The sequence below is a fragment of the Rana temporaria genome, chromosome 7 (assembly GCF_905171775.1).
Source record: "Rana temporaria chromosome 7, aRanTem1.1, whole genome shotgun sequence".
Classification (NCBI taxonomy): Eukaryota; Metazoa; Chordata; class Amphibia; order Anura; family Ranidae; genus Rana; species Rana temporaria.
The window spans coordinates 68709862-68733610 of record NC_053495.1 but is presented as its reverse complement, the minus strand read 5'-3'; the positions used below and the strand labels follow the sequence as shown (position 1 = coordinate 68733610).

Here is a 23749-nt window from a genome sequence, read left to right as displayed (position 1 = left end):
ATGCAGCAAAGAGGCCCATGATCACTCTGGATGAACTGCAGAGATCTACAGCTGAGGTGGGAGACTCTGTCCATAGGACAACAATCAGTCGTATACTGCACAAATCTGGCCTTTATGGAAGAGTGACAAGAAGAAAGCCATTTCTTAAAGATATCCATAAAAAGTGTAGTTTAAAGTTTGCCACAAGCCACCTGGGAGACACACCAAACATGTGGAAGAAGGTGCTCTGGTGAGATGAAACCAAAATCAAACTTTTTGGCAACAATGCAAAACGTTATGTTTGGCGTAAAAGCAACACAGCTCATCACCCTGAACACACCATCCCCACTGTCAAACATGGTGGTGGCAGCATCATGGTTTGGGCCTGCTTTTCTTCAGCAGGGACAGGGAAGATGGTTAAAATTGATGGGAAGATGGATGGATCAAGAAAACCTGATGGAGTCTGCAAAAGACCTGTGACTGGGACGGAGATTTGTCTTCCAACAAGACAATGATCCAAAACATAAAGCAAAATCTACAATGGAATGGTTCACAAATAAACATATCCAGGTGTTAGAATGGCCAAGTCAAAGTCCAGACCTGAATCCAATCGAGAATCTGTGGAAAGAACTGAAAACTGCTGTTCACAAACGGTCTCCATCCAACCTCACTGAGCTTGAGCTGTTTTGCAAGGAGGAATGGGCAAAAATTTCAGTCTCTCGATGTGCAAAACTGATAGACATACCCCAAGCAACTTACAGCTGTAATCGCAGCAAAAGGTGGCGCTACAAAGTATTAACTTAAAGGATCACTAAAGGAATTTTTTTTTTCCATTACTTTACTGCAGTACTGGTTTCATGTCCTTATTGTTCGTTTTTGCTTTGAAGTTGCTGTAAAACTGCTCTGATCTCCACACTTCCTGGTTGCCTGTTTCCTTATAACCACAGTACTGGGAGCTTTTCACGGTGGTCTAAGCTGTCATTACTGTGGCCCAGATTCAAGTAGAATCGCGCAATATTTGCGTGGGCAAAGAGCAAATTTTTTTCTCTGCGCCCACGCAAATATTGCGCTTTGCCCGCGATTCACGGAGCAGTTGCTCCGTAAATTGCGCGGGCAATATGCTAAGCAGCCGGGCGCAAGGCTGCCTAATGTAAATGATCCCGCCGGGGGCGGGAATCATTTAAATTAGGCGCGCTCCCGCGCCGAGCGAACAGCGCATGCTCCGTCGGGAAACTTTCCCGACGTGCATTGCGGCAAATGACGTCGCAAGGACGTCATTTGCTTGTAAGTGAACGTGAATGGCGTCCAGCGCCATTCACGGTTCACTTACGTAAACGACGTGAAATTTGAACGTCGCGAGCGGGAGGCGCAGCTATACTTTAGCATTGGCTGCGCCTGCTATTAGCAGGAGCAGCCTTATGCTAAAGGCGCCGTACGGAAACTCCGTACCTTGCGTGAGAAGGGCCCGCGCAACTTTTGTGAATCGGTGGTAGTATGCAATTTGCATACTACACGCCGATCACAAAGGCCGCGCCCCCTAGCGGCCAACGCAAGAATGCAGCCTGGGATGTGAAGGCATAAGGAGGCTTATGTTTGTCACATCCTAGGCTGCATTCGGTGTAACGAGGTTCCTGAATCAGGAGCACTCGTTACACCGGAGCAAGTAAGCCCTTGCGCCGCGCAACCTATGGTTGCGCGGGCGCAAGTGCTTCTTGAATCTGGGCCCAACCAATCGGATTAATTTTAAAAACAAAACACTGCCCTGGATTTGTTTGTTTTTGTTCTGTGGGTCTCTTTACTTCACAGAAACATGAATCCAGTTTAAAAACAAAAGTGAAACTGTAGGCACATTATATGATTGAATTTAATCTATGTTTAATCATTTTTAAAAGGAATCGGTTAACTTTTATGTCTCTATACCCTGTAAACAGTCATTTCAGCAAAAAAAAAAAAATGTTTTCCTTTAGTGACCCTTTAAGGGGGCTGAATAATTTTGCACGCCCAATTTTTCAGTTTTTTATTTGTTAAAGTTTGAAATATCCAATAAATTTCATTCCACTTCATGATTGTGTCCCACTTGTTGATTCTTCAAAAAAATATAGTTTTATATCTTTGAAGCAAAAATTTGCAAAGTTCAAGGGGGCCAAATACTTTCGCATGGCACTGTGTGTGTGTGTGTGTGTGTGTATGTGTGTGTGTGTGTGTGTAATATATATATATATATATATATTACACACAGAAAAGAATATCTGAATTGATGCCTGTAGCTGCAGATATCACCGCACAAAGTCGAGGATGTTCTATGACGTCCTCTGTGTAGAAGTGGTTAAACTATCAATGCTCCCCGCTGATACCACCCTTTGTGAGGTAGTTTTTTTTATACTGCACCTTAAAACTCCACTCTGCCCCCTTGGGGGCTTGTATTGGCGTATACATATTTAACCTCCTGGGCGGTGTTCCCGAGTCTGACTCGGGGTGAGATTTTTGGGCTACGATCGGTAACCCCGAGTCAGACTCGGGCTCGCCTCGCTGGATGTACAGGGATTGTTTACTTACCTTGTCCCTGGATCCAGCGATGCCACCGCGCTGTGTGAGCGAGCAGGACCTCGCTCGATTCACACAGTGCCTCCGTGTGACGCCGATCTCCGTTCCCTGCGACGTTACGACGCACGGGGACGGAGAACGGCGCCAAATTCAAAAAAGTAAACAAACACTATACATACAGTATACTGTAATCTTATAGATTACAGTACTGTATGTAAAAAAAACACCCCCCCCCTTGTCCCTAGTGGTCTGTCCTGTGTCATGCATGTCATTTTATATAATAAAAACGTTTCTTTCTCCCTGCAAACTGTAGATTGTCCATAGCAACCAAAAGTGTCCCTTTATGTCAAAAATAGTTTTAGATCAGCTAAAAAACAGCGATAATAAATTATAATCACTTGCAGAATTGTGCGATAGCGATTTGTGGGGAAATTCGTCATAAAAAAAAAAAAATAATGACAGCAACAATTCTGCAACTGAACAAATTTCAGTGATTTTGATTTGATTACATTATTGAATAATTTTTATTATAATTATATTATTATTTGTTATAATTATTTATAATTATTTATTATATTATAATTTATAATTTTGTTTTTAAAAAAATGTCATACCCGGGATGCCTATTAGAAGCTTGTTTGGTCAGATTTAAGTGAGTTATTTCTAAAAATGACAGACCTACAATATAAAACGCCAAATTTCCTTGCAAATAATGGTACCGCTTTCAGCATGTTTTTTCGGAAAGAATCATACCGCCAGGGAGGTTAAAAGGACCTGTCATGCTTTTTTCTATTACAAAGGATGTTTGCATTCCTTGTAATAGGAATAAAAGTGACCAATTTTTTTTTTTTTTTGTGTAAAAATGTATGAAATAAATATAAATAAGACAAAAAAAATATTTTTTAAATCGACCCGTCCCGACGAGCTTGTGCGCAGAAGCGAATGAATACGTGAATAGCGCCCGCATATGAAAGCGGTGTTCAAACCACACGATCGTTGGAGCGAGAGCAATAATTCTAGCCCTAGACCTCCTCTGTAACTCAAAAGATGCAACCTATAGAATTTTTTAAACATCGCCTATGGATATTTTTTGGGTAAAAGTTTGACGCCATTCCACGAGCGGGCGCAATTTTGAAGTGTGACATGTTGGGTATCATTTTACTCTGCGTAACATTATCTTTCACAATATAAAAAAAATTGGGCTTTACTGTTGTCTTATTTTTTTTAATTCAAAAAGTGATTTTTTTCCAAAAAAAGTGCACTTGTAAAACCGCTGCGCAAAATACGGTGTGACAAAAAAGTTTTTCAATGACGCCATTTTATTCTCTAGGGTGTTAAAAAAATATATATATAATGTTTGGGGGTTTTAAGTAATTTTCTAGCAAAAAAAACAGTTTTAATCTTGTAAACACCAAATCTGAAAAACAGGCAAGGTCCTTGAGGCCCTGTACACACGAGAGGATATGCGCTGGAAACGGTCCGCCGGACAGTTTCCAGCGGATAAATCCTCTGGCGGATTTGGATCTGATGGCTGTACACACCATCAGATCAAAATCCGCGCGGAATACATCCGCGGTGACGTGTCGCGCCGTCGCCGTGACGATGACGCAGCGACGTGCGCGACGCTGGAAGGTAAATACTTCCACGCATGCGTCGAATCATTACGACGCATGCGAGGGAGGGGAGCGGACGGACTGTTCCGGTGAGTCTGTACAGACTGGATCTTTCTTAGCATGCAAGAAATTTTTATCCGCTGGGAATCCGTCGGCTGGATTTTTATCCGCCGGGAAATGTCCGCTCGGACGTACACACGACCGGATCTATCTGCTGGAACTGATCCGCGGATCAATCCCAGCGGATAGATCCGGTCGTCTGTACGAGGCCTAAGTGGTTAATGAAATCTCTAAGCTTCGTGAATAATTTGATATATAGTTTTTTTTTTTATAGTTCCTGCTGTCAGCTTTCGCATAAGGCACTATTTGCTTAATGATCTTTATAAATCTGTCCACTAGACATGATTTTGGGGTTGCATTAATGTGACCCCATTGGCTGATTTGTGCCACTTTCTATCAGTTTAACCACTTGCTTACTGGGCACATATACCCCCTTCCTGCCCAGGCGAAATTTCAGCTTTCGGCACTGCCTTCCTTTAACTGACAATTGCGTGGTCGTGCGACGTGGCTCCCAAACAAAATTGACATCATTTTTCCCCACAAATAGAGCTTTCGTTTGGTGGTATTTGATCACCTTTGCGGTTTTTATTTTTTGTGCTATAAACAAAAATGTTTGAAAAAAAAATTTACTTTTTGCTATAATAAATATCCCAATTTAAAAAAAAAAAAAAAAATTTTCCTCAGTTTAGGCCGATACGTATTCTTTTTTGGTAAAAAAATTTAAATAAAAACGCAATAAGCGTGTAGTGACTGGTTTGCGCAAAAGTTATAGCGCCTACAAAATAGGGGACATAATTATTATGATTTTTTTTTTTTTTACTAGTAATGGCGGCGATCTGCGATTTTTATTGGGACTGCGACATTATGGCGGACACTTTTGACACGTTTTTGGGACCATTCACATTTATACAGCGAACAGTGCTATAAATATGCACTGATTACCGTATAAATGTGACTGGCAGGGAAGGGGGTTAAACACTAGGGGGCGAGGAAGGGGTTAAATGTGTACCCTGCAAGGTGATTCTTACTGGGGGAGGTGACTGATCTGTGTCCCTATGTACAAGGGACACAGCATCAGTCTCCTCTCCCTGACAGGACGTGGATCTCTGTGTTTACACAGAGATCCACGGTCCTGCTCAGTTACTGGGCAGAACAATAGAGCTATCGTGCCGCCATTAATTGACGGTGGCCGGTAGTGTAGTGGTTAATGAATTTTTTTTCTAAAGGCAAGGATCAAATATTACAAAATAAAAAATAAGTATATAGGAAATGGGTACATATGATATATCAAAGAATAGACCGTTTACTGATGGCATAGATGGGATGTGACTGCTTGGAAGCCCACATAGATCCATAGAGTGGTTTGGTTTTGTTCCACATTTCCTTTTAAACATATTATGATATAAGGACCTCCGGTATATAATGAAACACGTAGGGTAGAGCAATGCACTGACATCACCGCAACCCTCGAGTCCCGGCAGGACGGATTGTGTGTGCAGGCCGACGCATACGATTTTAAGGTGTTTATATATGGATCAATAATGTGAGTGCATTTTTTAGCAAATGTGAATGCATTTTTAGGATTTTACACTATGTTGAACCTTTTTCATTTGAGGTACTCCTATGACAACTGTGTGGGGAAGATTGGTATGTCATGGGGGAATACCTTCTGAAGTCTTAAAAGGCCCTGGCATATAGTATAGAGCCACAAGCGCTATTGACCTCTGGTGGTGAGAGGTCCATGTAAGCCTCTGGTGGTGGTGTTGATGCACAGGATAACATTTCAAGGTGATGGATAATGGTGATACCAGGAATTATTATAACATCGCTTGTGGACATTTTTTTTTCTGTAATTATTTCTGAAAAGCTAAATAGTAGTGTGAAAAAGTTCAATATTGTAGACTCATGGTGTTACACTCTAATCAGCTAATTACCTCAAAACACATGTAAAGATTTGCTGAGCCTTTAAAGTGGATGTAAACCCACTCTCACCCTTTCTTTTTATTTATTTTTATTTTTATTTTTATTTTTTTGCCATAGTGCCGATCTGTAAGGATATATATGCCTCCTGCATGTATCCTTACCTGTCAAATGTCTCCCCTCTGTCTGTTATGAGACCTAAAAAAACTGCAGATTCTGTGGGTGGGTCTGTTGTCCGGAGCTCGTGGGTGGAGTCGTTATGTCAGTAGACTCCCGGCCCTCCTCTACACGCCCCTTGTCAGCATGCATTTTCTCCTGTGTATTTCCTACCCAAAATTCTGCTATGATCTAGACTAACATCCAGTCAAAACCCAGAAAAGTAACCACATGACTTCAGCATGGCCAATCCTGGGAGAGCTGCAGAAGGTAGGAGTGGTGGTGGGAATTAAGAAATAATGCCTGTCTCAGGCTCCTGCATGAGATATGTAAATAACCTGTCACTCACAGCAGGTGGGAAGAATAGACAGGGTTTTCTCAGTTTCGGTTTTATCTCTGAAAAAAGATAAGAGGATTGCTCAGAGCTGGATTAACTCTTTGTGGCAAGACTGGGCACAGATGATTTGAAATCCTATACTATACATTGTGCCAGCCAAAAAATAAATTTCAGGTTTACATTCACTTTAAATGGTCTCTCATTCTGGTTCATAGGTTACACAATTATAAGAAAGACTGCTGACTTGACAGTTTTCCAGAAGAGTCGTTGACGCCCTCCACAAGGAGGCTAAGTCACAAAAGGTCATTGCTAAAGAAGCTGGCTGTTCACAAGCATTTTAATGTAAAGCTGAGTAGAAGGAAAAGGTTTAGTAGAATAAAGTGCACAAGCAACAAGGTTAACCACAGCCTTAAGAGGATTGTGAAGCAAAGGCCATTCGAGAATTTGGGGGAAATTCACAAGGAGTGTACTGCGGCTGGTGTCAGTTCTTTAAGAGCCACCACACACAGATGTATCCAGGACATGGGCTACAACTGTCGCATTCCTTGTCGCAAGCCACTTCTGAACCAGAGGCAACGTCAGAAGCGTCTTACCTGAGCTAAGGAGAGAAAGGACTGGACTGTTGCTCAGTGGTCCAAAGTCCTCTTTTCGAATGAGAGTAAATTTAGCATTTCATTTGAAAATCAAGGTCCCAGAGTCTGGAGGACGAGTGCAGAGGCACAGAATCCAAGTTGCATGAGGTCCATCGTGAGGTTTCCACAGGTCAGTGATGATTTGGGGAGTCATGTCATCTGCTTGTGTTGGGGCACTGTGTTTTTTCAAGTCTGTTTCCCTCTGCTGCTGACCAGGTTTATGGAGATGCTGGTTTTGGCACCAGCCCACACTGACAAAAGTACCAATACCTGGTTTAGTAACTTGCTGAGCAGCCTGTGTGTGTGTGTGTGTGTGTATGTATGTATATATGTGTGTGTGTATATATATATATATATATATATATATATATATATATATATATATATATATATATATATATATATATATATATATATATATGCAGCAGGTCGGCTCTCCTGCGCAAACAGTCATACTCATACGACGGCTTGTGCATGTGAAACTGTAGGGCTTGCGCACTCTATGCACACCGCAGGAGCGAGCCTGCGGGTCCCGTGGACTTTATGTCCGCTGGCAACCCACGATCGTGGTGGGGAGAGGCCGGGCACACGCTTCCGGCGGCGCGCACGCGACATTAGTTGCCGCTCGAAGAGCGGACATATAGCTACGAAGAGCCGACCTGCCACCGTATAATGACGGTGGCTGGTCGGCTAGTAGTTAAAGGCAACCAAGTCTGTTTTCAAGTCCTCTATGCAGTAAAGGGAGACCCCCCCACTAGTGAAAAGTGGAAGGGGAGCGATCTGCAGTCCTTTTTGTGTGCCTGGCATTTCAGACTTTTTGGTGGTAGAGGTACGGGAAGAGTTGACAACTTAAAAAACGTTTACATGTCTTCTTCAGGAAGCGGAATATACAGGGTTATGGGAATTGTTAGAGCAGAAAAATCACACATACGTAGGTTGAACTGTTTGCCGTTTTGCAGACATTGGTGTAAAAAGTTGAAAACCACTGATGAGTAATGCATTTAAGTATCTGCTCTTTGGTAACTCTTCCTCATGCTTTGTTTATCTCCTATTCATGTTTTTGGCAGCTGGACAAAAGATAAACGTGTATTGCTTATGATGTCTAAGTCCAAAAAGAAGTGGGTTCCCATCCGACCGCTCCCATCCATTCGCTCCTTTCCACAGCAGTATGAGGTGAGGCTTTGTTTCCATATGTTTTTACAGCTTTTTTTTGGTTAATTATGAAATTGTATCATACAGTCGCCTATACAGTAAATTAGGTTTCATTAAATCACATTAAAGCAGAACTAAGCTCTCTTGTCCTTTTGGCTAAGCAAGCTGCCATCTTAGCCTCTTATCTGTAACTGACTGCTGCATGTGATCAGTTATGATACCAGTCATCAGATGGTTTGACAGCTTGAGGGCAAAAGTAAATGTGACAGCATTCCCTGCGTACTGGGAATGTAACTATTTAATAAAATCATTATATTGAAGCGTTTTAGTTCCCATAGATTCAACAATTAAAAAAAAAAAAGTTACATTCCTGGTATGCCAGAAATGCTAACTGTTACATTTGCTTGTGCTCTCAACCAAACTGTCAAACCATTTAATAAATTGGAATCATAACTGATCACATGTGCAACACCCATTGCAGTTGCAGATCATACAAAAGCCAAGAAGGCAGCTTCCATGGCTAAAAAGGATAGGAGGGTTTAGTTCTGCTTTAAACCATGAAACAAAGTTGTTCTATGTGAAAGTTCTGCCTCCAATACCCATGACAAAGTTGAGATAATTGAGGCGGTTCTTTAAATAATACTGGATAGTAAGGGGTGGTGGTATTAGATAGGTGACAATGTCAAAACAAAGGCACCAACATCCCTGTTAATATGTGTAGACAGAGGTTTTTTGAGGGGATTTTTACAAGTACCAGCAAAAGTAGTAAATGCAATACTCCAAAGATATAAAAACAGAAGTTTTATTACTACAGACAAGACATGGTTAAAAATATTATTGCCTACAAATTGTGTGCATAAATACAGTCAAACATCTAGAGTTCAAAACAGAAATATTTCACTCAACAATGATATTGGAGTGATTGTCCCGACATGTTTTGCCACTTGGGGCTTTCTTTGGGGGATGTTTATAGAGACACTCAGATGTAAACTGCATAGAACAGAACAAAGTTAAAACCATTTATATAACATAAACAAAATAGACTGTCAACTGCCACGTCCACCCCCTGAGTGTCTCTATAAACATCCCCCGAGGAAGCCCCAAGTGGCGAAACATGTCGGGACAATCAACCAAAGTCATTGTTTAGTGAAATCTTTCCATCTGTTTTGAACTCTAGATGTTTGACTGTATTTATGCACACAATTTGTAGCCAATAATAATTTTAACCATGTCTTGTCTGTAGTAATAAAACTTCTGTTGTTTTTATATCTTTGGAGTATTGCATTTACTACTTTTGCTGGCACCCGTAAAAACCCCCCCAAAAAATCTCTTCTGTCTACCAATACTGGATAGTATTTCCTATAATTTTACTAAATTTACATACAGTATAGGTCAAAGAATTATGTGTAATTCGGTGTTTCCCAGATCTGTTCTTGGACCACTAGCAGATCGTGTTTTACAGATCTTTTCAGTTTCTTTTAAACTTTGACTAATTAACACAAATGCCTAGACTTGTGGTTAACATGATCAGTTTGTTACCTCTGAGGTTAACCAGAACATACTGACCCCACAGCAAGACATAGGGTCAGTAAAGGGTTTAGAACATTCTCTTAGGTACATGGCTAATACTACATTTGATGATGTTAGTAGGAGACAACCTACAGTATAACAGCAACACCTATCTAGCTGTTGGTATACAACAGCTGGCATCAAATGCTGCTTCTATCTGTTTTCTCGACAATCTATGGAATCTTGTGAATAAAAGAACACAGTAACATGCTCTAGTTGGATTTTGAGTTGTGTTGCCACTTTTGTGAAATATCAAACGCTGCTTATTCTCAGACTCCCTAGATCAGATTTGTGTAATCTGGTAATTTTATTGTTTTACATCACTTGTGTTAAACACAAGGCCCACATGCCGAATCCGGACATTTCACGTGGCCCTCACACCTCTCCCACAATTACAGCCCACCCCCTTGTCTGTGCCACCACTTGGTCTCTGCAGTTGGCAGCAGAGAGAACAGATCTCCCTGGACCTCTTGGACTCATTTAGTCTTAAAACATACATGATTCCCATTGGCCCAATCCCTAGCCCTTTTAACCACTTAAGCCCCGGACCAATATGCAGCTTGGTGCCCAGAGGTGTTTTTACAATTTAGCACTGCGCTGCTTTAACTGGTAATTGCGCGGTCATGCAATATTGTACCGAAACCAAACTTGCGTCCTTTTCTTCCCACAAATAGAGCTTTCTTTTGATGGTATTTGATTGCCTCTGCGGTTTTTATTTTTTGCGATATAAACGGAAAAAGACAGTAAATTTTGAAAAAAATTGATTTTTCTTAAAACAAAAAGTAGAAAATATCGAATAAACTAAATTTTAGTCAAACATTTAGGCCAAAATGTATTCAGACACATGTCTTTAGTAAAAAAAATCGCAATAAGCGTATATTTATTGGTTTTCGCAAAAGTTATAGCGTCTACAAACTAGGGTACATTTTTTGGAATTTACACAGCTTTTATTTTATGACTGCCTATCTCATTTCTTGAGGTGCTAAAATGGCAGGGCAAAACCCCCCCCAAATGACCCCATTTTGGAAAGTAGACACCCCAAGGAAACTGCTGAGAGGCATGTTGAGTCCATTGAATATTTTATTTTTTTGTCCCAAGTGATTGAATAATGACAAAAAAAAAAAAAATTTTTTTTTACAAAAAGTTGTCACTAAATGATAATATTGCTCACACATGCCATGGTTATATGTGGAATTGCACCCCAAAATACATTCTGCTGCTTCTCCTGAGTACGGGGATACCACATGATTGGGACTTTTTGGGAGCCTAGCCGCGTACGAGGCCCCAAAAACCAAGTACCGCCATCAGCATTTCTAAGGGCACACATTTTTGATTTCACTCCTCACTACCTATCAAGGTTTCGAAGGCCATAAAATGCCAAAATAGCACAAAAAAACCCCAAATGACCCCATTTTGAAAAGTAGACACGCCAAGCTATTTGCTGAGAGGCATGTCGAGTCCATGGAATATTTTATATTTTGACACAAGTTGCGAGAATATGACAAACTGATTTTTTTTTTTGCACAAAGTTGTCACTAAATGATATATTGCTCACACATGCCATGGTTATATGTGGAATTGTACCCCAAAATACATTCTGCTGCTTCTCCTGAGTATGGGGATACCACATGTGTGGGACTTTTTGTGAGTCTAGCCGCGTACGGGGCCCCGAAAACCAAGCACTGCCTTCAAGATTTCTAACGGCATACAATTTTGATTTCCCTCCTCACCAGCTATCACTACCTATTACTGTTTTGAAGGCCATAAAATGCCAAGATGGCACACAACCCCCCCCAAATGACCCCATTTTGGAAAGAAGACACCCCAAGCTATTTGATGAGAGGCATGTTGAGTCCATGGAATATTTAATTTTTTTGCCCCAAGTGATTGAATAATGACCAAAAAAAATAATAATTACAAAACGTTGTCACTAAATGATAAATTGCTCAAACATGCCATTGGCATATGTGGAATTACACCCCAAAATACATTCTGCTGCTTCTCCTGAGTACGGGGATACCACATGTGTGGGACTTTTTGGGAGCCTAGCCACGTACGGGACCCCAAAAACCAATCACCGTCTTCGAGATTTGTGTGAGTGAAATCAAAGATTTATGTCCTTAGAAATCTTGAAGGTGGTGATTGGTTTTCGGGGTTCCGTACGCAGCTAGGCTCCCAAAAAGTCCCACACATGTGGTATCCCCGTACTCAGGAGAAGCAGCAGAATGTATTTTTGGGTGTAATTCCACATATGCCCATGGCATGTGTGAGAAATATATAATTTAGTGACAACGTTTTGTAATTTTTTTTTTTTTTGGTCATTATTCAATCACTTGGGGCCAAAAAATTAAATATTCCATGGACTCAACATGCCTCTCAGCAAATAGCTTGGGGTGTCTTCTTTCCAAAATGGGGTCATTTGGGGGGGTTGTGTGCCATCTTGGCATTTTATGGCCTTCAAAACAGTAATAGGTAGTGATAGCTAGTGAGGAGGGAAATCAAAATTGTATGCCGTTGGAAATCTTGAAGGCGGTGCTTGGTTTTCGGGACCCCGTACGCGGCTAGGCTCACAAAGTCCCACACATGTGGTATCCCCGTACTCAGGAGAAGCAGCAGAATGTATTTTGGGGTGCAATTCCACATATAACCATGGCATGTGTGAGCAATATATCATTTAGTGACAACTTTGTGCAAAAAAAAATCAGTTTGTCATATTCTCGCAACTTGTGTCAAAATATAAAATATTCCATGGACTTGACATGCCTCTCAGCAAATAGCTTGGGGTGTCTACTTTCCAAAATGGGGTCATTTGGTTTTTTTTTTTGCTATTTTGGCATTTTATGGCCTTCGAAACTGTGATAGGTAGTGAGGAGTGAAATCAAAAATTTACACCCTTAGAAAGCCTGAAGGCGGTGATTGGTTTTTGGGGTCCCGTACGCGGCTAGGCTCCCAAAAAGTCTCACACATGTGGTATCCCCGTACTCAGGAGAAGCAGCAGAATGTATTTTGGGGTGTAATTTCACATATGCCCATGCCATGTTTGAGCAATATATCATTTAGTGACAACTTTGCGCAAAAAAATAAAATTAAAAAAAATATATTTATCTTTCCCGCAACTTGGGTCAAAATATAAAATATTCCATGGACTCGCGATGCCTCTCAGCAAATAGCTTGGGGTGTCTACTTTCCAAAATGGGGTCATTTGGGGGGGGTTTTGAACTGTCCTGGCATTTTATGAACAACATTTAGAAGCTTATGTCGCACATCACCCACTCTTCTAATCACTTGAAGAAAAAGCCCTTTCTGACACTGTTTGTTTACATAAAAACATATTATTTTTTTGCAAGAAAGTTAAGTTGAACCCCCAAACATTATATATTTTTTTAAAGCAAAGGCCCTACAGATTAAAATGGTGGGTGTTGCAATTTTTTTTTCCACACAGTATTTGCGCAGCGTTTTTTCAAACGCATTTTTTGGGGAAAAAATACACTTTTTTTTATTTTAAAGCACTAAAACACACTATATTGCCCAAATTATTGATGAAATAAAAATGATGATCTTAGGCCGAGTACATGGATGCCAAACACGACATACTTTAAAATTGCGCACAAACGCGCAGTGGCGACAAACTACATACATTTTTAAAAGCCTTTACAGGTTACCACATTAGATTTACAGAGTAGGTCTACTGCTAAAATGACTGCCCTCGATCTGCCCTTCGCGGTGATACCTCACATGCATGGTGCAACTGCTGTTTACATATGACTCCAGATCGACGCTTGCGTTCGCCTTTGCGCAAGAGCAGGGGGGGACAGGGATGCTTTTTATTTATTTTTTTATTTTATTTTTTAATATTTTTATTTCGCTTTTTTTATTTTATTTGTAAACTGTTCCTTCCATTTTATTTATTTTTTACCATTTTTATTGTTATCTCAGGGAATGTAAATATCCCTTATGATAGCAATAGTTAGTGACAGGTACTCTTTTTAAAAAAAAATGGGGTCTATTAGACCCTAGATCTATTTTCTCTGCCCTCAAAGCATCTGACCACACCAAGATCGGTGTGATAAAATGCTTTCCCATTTTCCCAATGGCGCTGTTTATATCCGGGGGGGGGGGACATTCCCTCCCACTGAATGTAAAAGCAGTCTAGAGGCTAATTAGCCGCTAGGACTGCTTTTACATGAAAGCCGACCGCTGGCTGAAAAGAATGATACCAAGATGATGCCTAAACCCGCAGGCATCATTCTGGTATAACCATTCAAAGTCCAGCAACATACCAGTATGTTGATGGTTCTTGTTGGACATGTATTGTAATCTTTTGTTTTTCATGCAGCCTGTTGGCTGAACGAAAAAAAGATTGATCGGTGGGTATGCCCACCATTAGAATACCTCCCTTCATCCACCCACTTCTAATGATGGGCATACATGCACCAATTATATATGCCGAAGCATGGGGGCATCCTCCCGCAAAAAAGTTATGCCGCGTACACACGGTTGGACTTTTCTATGCCGCGTACACATGGTCAGACTTTTCCACGGGAAAGCCTCCATAGGAATGTCAACCGTACGTACGCGGCATTAGGAGCAAAATCGCTCCTCCGCCCCTAATGCCCCCATGCTTCGGAATATATGCTCTTTTTTTAACTGTGGTGGTGAAATCACCTCCACAGCGTTGGAGTCGCGGCTTTCTATATCGTGGGAGCAAACGCTGTTGCTGTCACGCTAAATAAATCCGCGCTGCAACTGAATGGCGTACCTGCTAAGCAAATGATGGTTAACATTAAAACAAAGTAACATTACAGTATAACAGTAAGATCATACCATACCTGCAAAGCAAATACCAAAAAAAAAACATAGTAAAAAATAAAACATTTAACGCAACCTGTACCTAAAATATATATATGCCGAAGCATGGGGGCATCCTCCCACAAAAAAGTTATGCCGCGTACACACGGTCGGACTTTTCCACGGGCAAGCCCCCGTCGGAATTTCGATCGTATGTACGCGGCATAAAAAGTTATGCCGCATACACACGGTCAGACTTTTCCACGGGCAAGCCTCCGTAGGAATGTCGACCGTATATACGCGGCATTAGGAGCAAAATCGCTCCTCCGCCCCTAATGCCCCCATGCTTCGGCATATATGCTCTTTTTTTAACTGTGGTGGTGAAATCACCTCCTACAGCACTGGAGTCGCGGCTTTATATATCGTGGGAGCAAACGCTGTTGCTGTCAAGATAAATAAGTCCGCGCAACAGCTGAATGGCATACCTGAAAACAGTAAAGTAAATTACATACCTGAAAAGCAAGCATGAAAAAACATAACAATAAAACTTTGCAGAATAGAATACAGTAAAAAAGTGCAGAACAATAGAGCGAGAGTAGAGAGGGAGAGAACAATAAAACGACAACTATTTTTTTTTTTTTTTTTTATATTTTTTTTGTGTTTTTATTTTTTACTTTTTTTTTTTAACACTTTTTTTTGTAACTGTAACTGTTGAACTGTTGAACTTTCTGGATCCAGGTTTGGGTCTCTCAAAATGCGATTAGGTCGCACGGTGCCACATGCTCCAATCTGATGATCAAACAAGTGGCTAAAAAGTGTCACGCTACTGTAAAAATTGTCCACATACACATGGTACCCCTTTCCGAATAAGGGTGACACCAAGTCCCAAACGATCTTGCCAGCGCTCCCCATGTAATCTGGGCATCCTTCCGGCTCTACCTCACTATCTTTTCCCTCATAAACCCTAAAGCTCCATGTGTAGCCTGTGGCCCTGTCACAGAGCTTATAGAGCTTGACCCCGTATCTGGCACGCTTGCTGGGAAGGAACTGTTTGAAAGACAAGCGGCCAGAAAATTTAACCAGGGACTCATCAACGCATACAACCTGCTGGGGATTAAACAAGGCTGCATAACGTTCGTTGAAATGGTTTATGAGGGGCCGAATTTTGTAGAGCCGGTCAAATTCAGGGTCTCCACGTGGACGACAAAGTGCATTGTCACTGAAATGCAGGAACCGCAGGATCGCCTTGTATCGTCTCCTGGCCATGTGAGCAGAGAACACGGGCATATTGTCGATGGGATGTGTGGACCAATACATCCGCAACGACAGAAATGGGTGTATGCCCATGTTGAGGGTAAGGCCCAGAAAGGTCTTAAATTCGGAAACCTCAAGAGGTTTCCATTCTTTGGCAAGGAGAGACTGGGGATTAGCGGCGATGTAGGTACCAGCATATAAATTAGTCTGGTCCACAATAGATCTATAGAGATCTTCCGTGAAATACAGCGAAAAGAAATCAAGTGGCATAAAATTCGCTGTATCCACCTGAATACCGGGTTGGCCAGTGAATGGGGGAAGTACAGGTTCTGCAGAAGTGGTGGGGACCCAATCAGGATAGGCCAATTCTGCAGGAAGGGCACTATGGGCACGACGGGCCTGTCTTTGTCTTCTTCTTGGTGGCAGCGGGACACTACTTGTGCTTGCCACCTCGCCAGCTTGAACTGCACTTATGGGACTCGCCACGTCACCACGTGATACTGCAGTGCTGGATGAACGACCAGGGTGTACTAGGCCGCTGGTGCTTGCCAGTTCACAAGAAGGAATAGCGGCGCTAGTACTTCTCTGCTCCATACAAGGGTCTTGCGGTTCTTGCTGCTCAACAACATCAGAACGGGGTCGGGTACGCCTGGCCTTAGCAGGGACCACAACTCCGTCGTCCGAGCTATCTGACATGGAGCCGCTGTCGTAAATGGGTTCATATTCTGAGCCAGATTCTGACAGATGCGTGACCTCCTCTTCACTATCTGTCAAGCTCATGAACAAGTAGGCCTGTTCATCATTGTACGTTCGCTTTGCCATTTTGGACTCTAAATTTAGTGGTACAATGGTGATGATTCACGGGTAAAAAAAGCACCTGACTATTGAAAAGCAAATGTAGAAAACGCTTCCAAAAAAAACTGTTAGCGATCGCAGGGATCAGGCCTGTCTCGGCGAACGCTGCAGTTATGTGTCTTGTGTTTTTGAAGTGACAGTGGTCGATCGATACTGCACTTGGGTGGGTTGGGCTGGGCAGAGGGGGGAAAACGCAGGTGCTAGCAGGTATCTGGGCTGATTCCGCTAACAATGCGTTTTTGGGTACCCTAAACTGCTGGGTACGCTAGTATAGATCTGATCAGATCAGGTATCGATCCGTTCAGATACTATACCACTAAGGGGAGTGTATGCTTTGCGAGTGTGTGTAAGCGGTACTGGCACTAACTTAACGCTGCCTGGGGCGACGCAGACCCTGACTGACGCTAAAATTTTATTTATATCACCCGCCGGGCGATCAGGGGGTTAAACCTTTATTGGGTTATATACGGCGGGTGCCCTGATGCTATAAACAGCAAACTAACTAACCAGCGTCAACCGTAACACTTATACGGTGATCACTGGTGAAAGGGTTAACTAGGGGGCAATCAGGGGGTTAAACCCTTTATTAGGTAATATATGGGGGTACCTGACGCTTTCTAAAAACCTGGCGGCGAACCTAAAATAACGAAATAACTAACTGGCTAACCGCGTCACCAGTGACACTTATACGGTGATCACTGGTGAAAGGGTTAACTCTAGGGGCAATCGGGTTAAAACCTTTATTTATGGGGGTACCTAACGCTATATAAACCTGGCGGCGAACCTCAAAAAAACTAACTGCCTAGCAGCAACAGTGACACTAATACAGCGATCAGAAAACCGATCGCTTAGTGACACTGGCAATAGGGGGTGAAAGGGTTAATTAGGGTGGTGATCAAGGGGTTAAACCTTTATTAGGGGGGGTAGGGGGCCTAAAGCTAATGTCCCTAACACTTTTTTATGTCACAAATGACACTAATTGCAGTGATCAGAAAATAAATGACCACTGCAATAGTGACACTGTGACAGTTGGATGGGGGGGGGTGATCAGCGGTGACTGGGGGGGGGGGGGTTGTGTGCCTATGTGTAACGTGTCAGTGTTGTGTTTGGTGCAACTCACGTTACAGAAGTCCTCTCTCCTCTGGATCCAGACGAAAAAGACCCACACGAGGAGAGAGGACTTCACTTCCCCTTCCTGTGTTTACATTTAGCACAGGAAGGGGCTGAGCAGGACGCTCATTGGCTGAGAGCGATCCAGAGGAGGCGGCTGGAATCGAATAGCCGCCTCCTCTCCCCGGGACGCCCGTAACCACTTACCGACCGCTGCACGGAGCGGGGGGGGTCCCGATGGGACCCCCGACCCGCGAATAGGCAGGGGCGTATATATACGCCCATGTGCCTGTCCGTGCCATTCTACGGACGTATATACTCGTGCGGCGGTCGTTAAGTGGTTAATGTCCACCGCATTTAATTTCATTGACGACAATCATCTACCCTCCAGTAATCTCCTAACTGCTAACATCTCAGTCATACCCAAACCTGGTAAAGATCCATCACAGTGTAGTAGCTACCGACCAATCTCGCTCCTCAACATAGATTTTAGGCTCTATGCCCAGGTTCTGGCCAACCGCCTTTCCCTCTTATTACCCTCAATTGTCCATAGAGACCAGATGGGCTTTGTCCCTGGTCATGAGGCCAGGGACAGCACGACTAAAACCATTCACCTGATATCTTACATCCAACGCTATGGCCTAAAGGCTTGTCTACTGTCATTCGATGCGGAGAAGGCCTTTGACCGGGTCAATTGGCAGTTTTTGCGTCTCTCTTTGCAGCAGCTGGGTTTGGGCCCTGCTTTTATATCCAAGACTATGGGTCTATACACTCGCCCCTCTGCATCTGTCCTGGTCAATGGCTTTTCCTCCGCGTCCTTTCAGATAGCAAATGGTACGCGTCAGGGCTGTCCCCTGTTGCCTTTACTTGTTTTAGTGATTGAATCCGACCATAATGGGAATTCAGACATCCTCTGCTGAACCCAAGCTCTCCCTTTATGCGGACGATCTACTGGTTTACATTCAACAACCTCACACGTCTCTACCCTCTTTAATGAGTGAATTTCGTAGGTTCGGGGACTTTAGTAATTTAAAATTAAATATATCCAAGACTGAAGCCCTGAACATATCCCTTCCCTGTACAACTCTCACTAGATTACAGGCACATTTTTCCTTCTAGTGGAGCCCTAAGGGCATCTCTTATCTGGGTATAACGATCCCCTCCAATCTGTCGCAGCTTTATGCCCTTAAAGTGGTTGTAAACCCACTATTTTGACTTTTACCTACAGGTAAGCCTATAACAAGGCTTACCTGTAGGTAAGGAGAATATCTCCTAAACCTGCACGGTTTAGGAGATATTCCCCTCGCAATGCGGGCGGCGCATGCGCAGGGGGGAATCCACGGCGAAAGGACCGGCATCCGCCGGACCCTGCCGATTTTAAATCTCCCGCGCGCACGCGCGGGAGTGACGTCATCGCCGCTCCAGCCAATCACAGCGCTGGAGCGGCGATACCCGGAAGACACGCCGGAGCAAGATGACATCCTGCTCGGCGTGGACCAGGTAAGTGGTGGTCACCTTGTTCCGAGGCAAGTATTTCATAATCGGCTAGTATGCGGTGCATACTAGCTGATTATGCCTTTTGCCTTGCAGGTTTTAAAAAAAAAAAAAAGTTTATGCGGTTTAATTATCTCCCTCTTCTGACCCAGCTTCGGACGGAATTAGAAGCCTGGAACTCCGCCCTAATACCTTGGTTTGGACGTATTGATACATTAAAAATGGACACACTTCCTAAATTACTTGTTCCAAACTGTACCCATCTCTGTCCCCAAACGTTTTTTCTCTTCCCTATGCTCCATGTCCATACGTTTTGTTTGGCACCAAGGCATGTCCCGCATCCGTCACACCTTACTCACATACCCTAAGACTCGGGGCGGGGTGGAACTACCCGACTTTGAATTATATCATAGGGTCGCAGTATTATCCAGGGTGTTAGAATGGTTCCCTCGCTCCTTCCCTAAAGCTTCCACCATGGTAGAAAAGGATTTATCCGTTTATGATCTCCGGGCCTTACTTTGGGGTTATGGACATCACCTACAGTTACTTTCTGATGCTTCTCCGCTGACAACAGCCGCCCTACAGTTGTGGTACAAGAAGGGATTGCTTTCCTTATTGTCCACTGACCCATCACCACTCACATCCCTTTTCGACCACCCTGTGTTACCTCAGGGACTGGGCTCACACACGGTGGGACCATACTCCCGTCACGCCTGGCCCATAGCGAGCTCATTTGTACACCCTGTTACCGGCTCCCCTGTACTGCCTAGGGACCATGGTAATTGGCTCACGGCCCTGCGCATATCCTCCTTTTTGCTCTGACCTTTTTTCCTCGTCCCAGATTCACAGACCCCTAACAGGTTTTGAACAGCTGTGCTCTCTCTCAGAAACACCAAGACATTTGCTCTACTCTATGTACACACTGCAGCACACTTTGATACATGATCAACCCCCCTCCTACACAAGGAAGTGGTGCACGGATCTGGGAAGGGAACTCCAAACAGCGGATTGGCAGAAATCGTACTACTTCACTCACAAGTCCTCTGTCTCCTGCTACTCTCAGGAGAAAAACTTTAAGCTTTCTCGATGGTACAGCGATCCTCACTCTCTACAATAAAATATTTCCATCTGTGCCCCCTGTGTGTTGGAGATGCAGCTCGGTGGATGGTAGCTACCTCCATATTTGGTGGAAGTGTCTGACCGTTCAGCCCCTTTGGTCTCAGGTCTTTGCCATATACAGCAAGCTCTATGATCAACCCCTAACACCTTCACTGGAGATAGCTTTACTGTCCATGTTACCTGGCTCCATAGCTTCCCAGAAGGGTACATTGCTGCCTTTCATTCTGGCGGCCGCAAGGCAGCTTATCCCCCAATTTTGGAAAACTACTACTACCCCTCCTTTGTCCCTGTGGGTCTCTGTAGTCAATGACATCATGCGCATGGAGGAGATGTTGGCCCTAGATACTGACACTTATGATAAATGTATGACCTAGCGGCTCTTGTGGATCGATTGTTCTACCTCTGACTCCTTGAAGGCGTTACTAACACTTAGATGACGTGTCGTGGCCCGCCTGGTTCTCGGTTCTTCCTTCTTTCTCTCCCCCCCCCCCCCCCCCCTTCTCCCTTTCCTCTCTTTTTTTTTTTTTTTTTTCTCTCTCTTCTCTCTCCCCTTACTTTTTCTCCTTTTCTCTTTCCCGATGATCAGATGTTGTTCTACTGATTTATGTTTTATCAGCCCTCCGTGTTTTTCCATATCACACATTGTTATCCACCCGACATGGGAGGCGAAATTGTTGGGACTCGTGACGGGCCTACGTTATACAGTTTCTCAAACAGTATATATTGATACGTACATTCCTGTATTGTAAGCATCTGATGGTTATATATGTTGTATCAATCTGTTGAAATAAATACATAGTTACCCTTAAAACATCCATGATTCCAAAATGTAAATTATAAAAAAAAAAAAATTTCTTCATAAAGGTTCTGACAGAGTATTCTTGCAGAATAATTTTCAATTATGTAATAGGATAATGAGCCATTTTTTTATTTTTCACACAGATTTGTGTCCATGTGCAGAATGGAAAGAAGTGCCAATATATTGGGAACTGCACTTTTTCACACAGCACAGAGGAGAAAGACATCTGGACGTATATGAAAGAGAACAAAGGTTGGTGGTGGTCCTTTTTTGGTACTGATGGCTGCATGGGAAGCAATACATTTTTCTTTACTCTGTTGATTTATATAGTTAGGTTGAAAAAAAGGCCATCTAGTTCAACCAATAAAAAAAAAAATCATACAATCCCAAATACACAATCCAATGCCCCCCCCCCCCCCCCAAAAAAAACAGAAAAGCATGATTCAATTTGCTACATCAGGCAGGGCCAGAATAAGAGCATCATTGGCCTGGTGCTGAGGATTTTGGTGGAATAGGAATAAGGAATAAAATAAAAACATAAACAATTTTTGTTAAAATAAATTATTAAAACAAATTTTAATTGGATAGAGAATGGGGTAAGGGCTGATGAGAGAGAGAGAGAGAGAGGCTGAAAAAGAGTGGGGTTGAGAGAGGCGAGCAAAAGATGGGGGGGGGGGGGGGGTTCCTCCTGGGTAGCTTAAATAGAAAGTAAACTCTTGATCTAAATTTTTTCTTCTCCCTCCCCTGCAAAGTAGACATAATGTGCTAGTATGCATCGCATACTAGCACATTATGTGACACCTGCAAAAAAGCCAGTAGCATGCCATGACAAACTGTGGGTGGTTTCACACTGGGGTAAGAGTGGGAGAGGCATAGTTTAAACAAAACGAAAGCCTTCTTGTAATCATAAAATATACTTAAATTGACGTTCTGTAGGTCAGAGTCTTGGGGATATATACAAACCATAGCAAAATCATTATTTTAAAAATGAAACACTGACATTACTTATGATTTTATGTGCACTGAAAATAGAGCGCTAAAACTCCAAGCTGTAATCATTTCTCTGTTACTGCTAGACATCCCCCTTCTGCTATCTGCTTACCTTTGCAGTACAGGCTGATGGAAGCAGTGACAGGCAGGGCATGTTTACATCTCCAATGATGGCAGCATTCAGCGGTGGTGATGATATGAATATGCCCTGCGATTTACTTATCAATGCCGCCAGTGCTGGGACAAAGCCATACAGTGCCCAAGGCAAAGGCACAAAGCCACACACACCCCATAGGGAAAGGGGAAGGGTGGCAAGTGGGTCGTGGGGTGTATGAGGTGGAAGGTAGGTGCTGTGACCTGGAGGGTGAGAGATGCATGGAACAAAGACAGTGTAATGAAACAGGGTGGGGGAGATGAATAGGATGGAAGTTTCAGAAGAGGTAAAGGATGGGTTGACTGGAGGAAGCATAAGGAGGAGAGGTTTGCATTCAGAGGTGCTGTGATCTGTAAAGTAGTTGGTAGAGAGGCATAGCGACCAACGAGAGGTGAAGTTCAATCTCTTCTTTTTATTTAGAAATTTGCTCTTATGATACACTCTGTGCTTTTTAGTCATATACAAAAAATACATTTTTAAAAAGACATATTTAACCATATTTCCCCAAATTTTATCTTATCATTAACCGTGTACCTTTTGTGTATTTGTTTTTCCCCTTCCCCCTTTTTCTTTCCCTTTCTCTACCCTTCCCCCCAAGCTACCACCACCTTATTTTTACCCTTTTGAATCTAAATCTCGTTGCTTTTTTCTTTTCTTCTACCCCCGGGATTCTTTTGGATCTAGTGTATATATTTTTACTCATTTAGATTTGTACTTTTTACTCCTTTCCTTCACCCCACCCAGCCCCCCATAATCCCTACCTCCAGAGTATCCATTACCAGCTGTGGTGGCGCAAGTCTGGCATCCCTCAACCATGGTTGCCATATGAGATCAAATTTACCCGTTCCCCCCCCCCCCCCCCCACGGCTGTATGTCAGTCTCCCCAAAAAGTAGGGAGTTCACATATAGGATCCAACTGCCTTTCTGTGGGTTCTTCTGGTGCCATCCAATATTGTGCGATACGTTTTCTCGCCAGATATAGCACTCTGGTTAACATAAGATACATTCCTTTTGAAATCGATTCGACTTCTATGGCACCAAGTAAGTACACCAAGGGATCTAGAGGGATAGGTACCTGGGCCAGTCTGCTTATGCACTGGGAGACATCCTCCCAATACCGATGTAGTTTTGGACATCTCCACGTTGGGTGTATAAAATCACCTTGATGTACTTTACACTTTGGGCATAAGGGGGAATCTCTTCCCCTCCACCTATGCAACTGCA

General features: G+C 42.9%; 1 protein-coding gene across 2 annotated transcripts in view; it reads left to right on the top strand.

The window, feature by feature from the left end:
• Nucleotides 1–23749, top strand: part of ZC3H7B (zinc finger CCCH-type containing 7B) — a 418789-nt gene that overhangs the window by 356077 nt on the left and 38963 nt on the right. For both annotated transcript variants that reach the window (XM_040359565.1, XM_040359564.1), the window contains exons 19-20: nucleotides 8309–8414; nucleotides 21525–21633. In XM_040359565.1, coding sequence (XP_040215499.1) covers nucleotides 8309–8414; nucleotides 21525–21633 — 215 coding nt within the window. The remainder of the gene's footprint in view (nucleotides 1–8308; nucleotides 8415–21524; nucleotides 21634–23749) is intronic.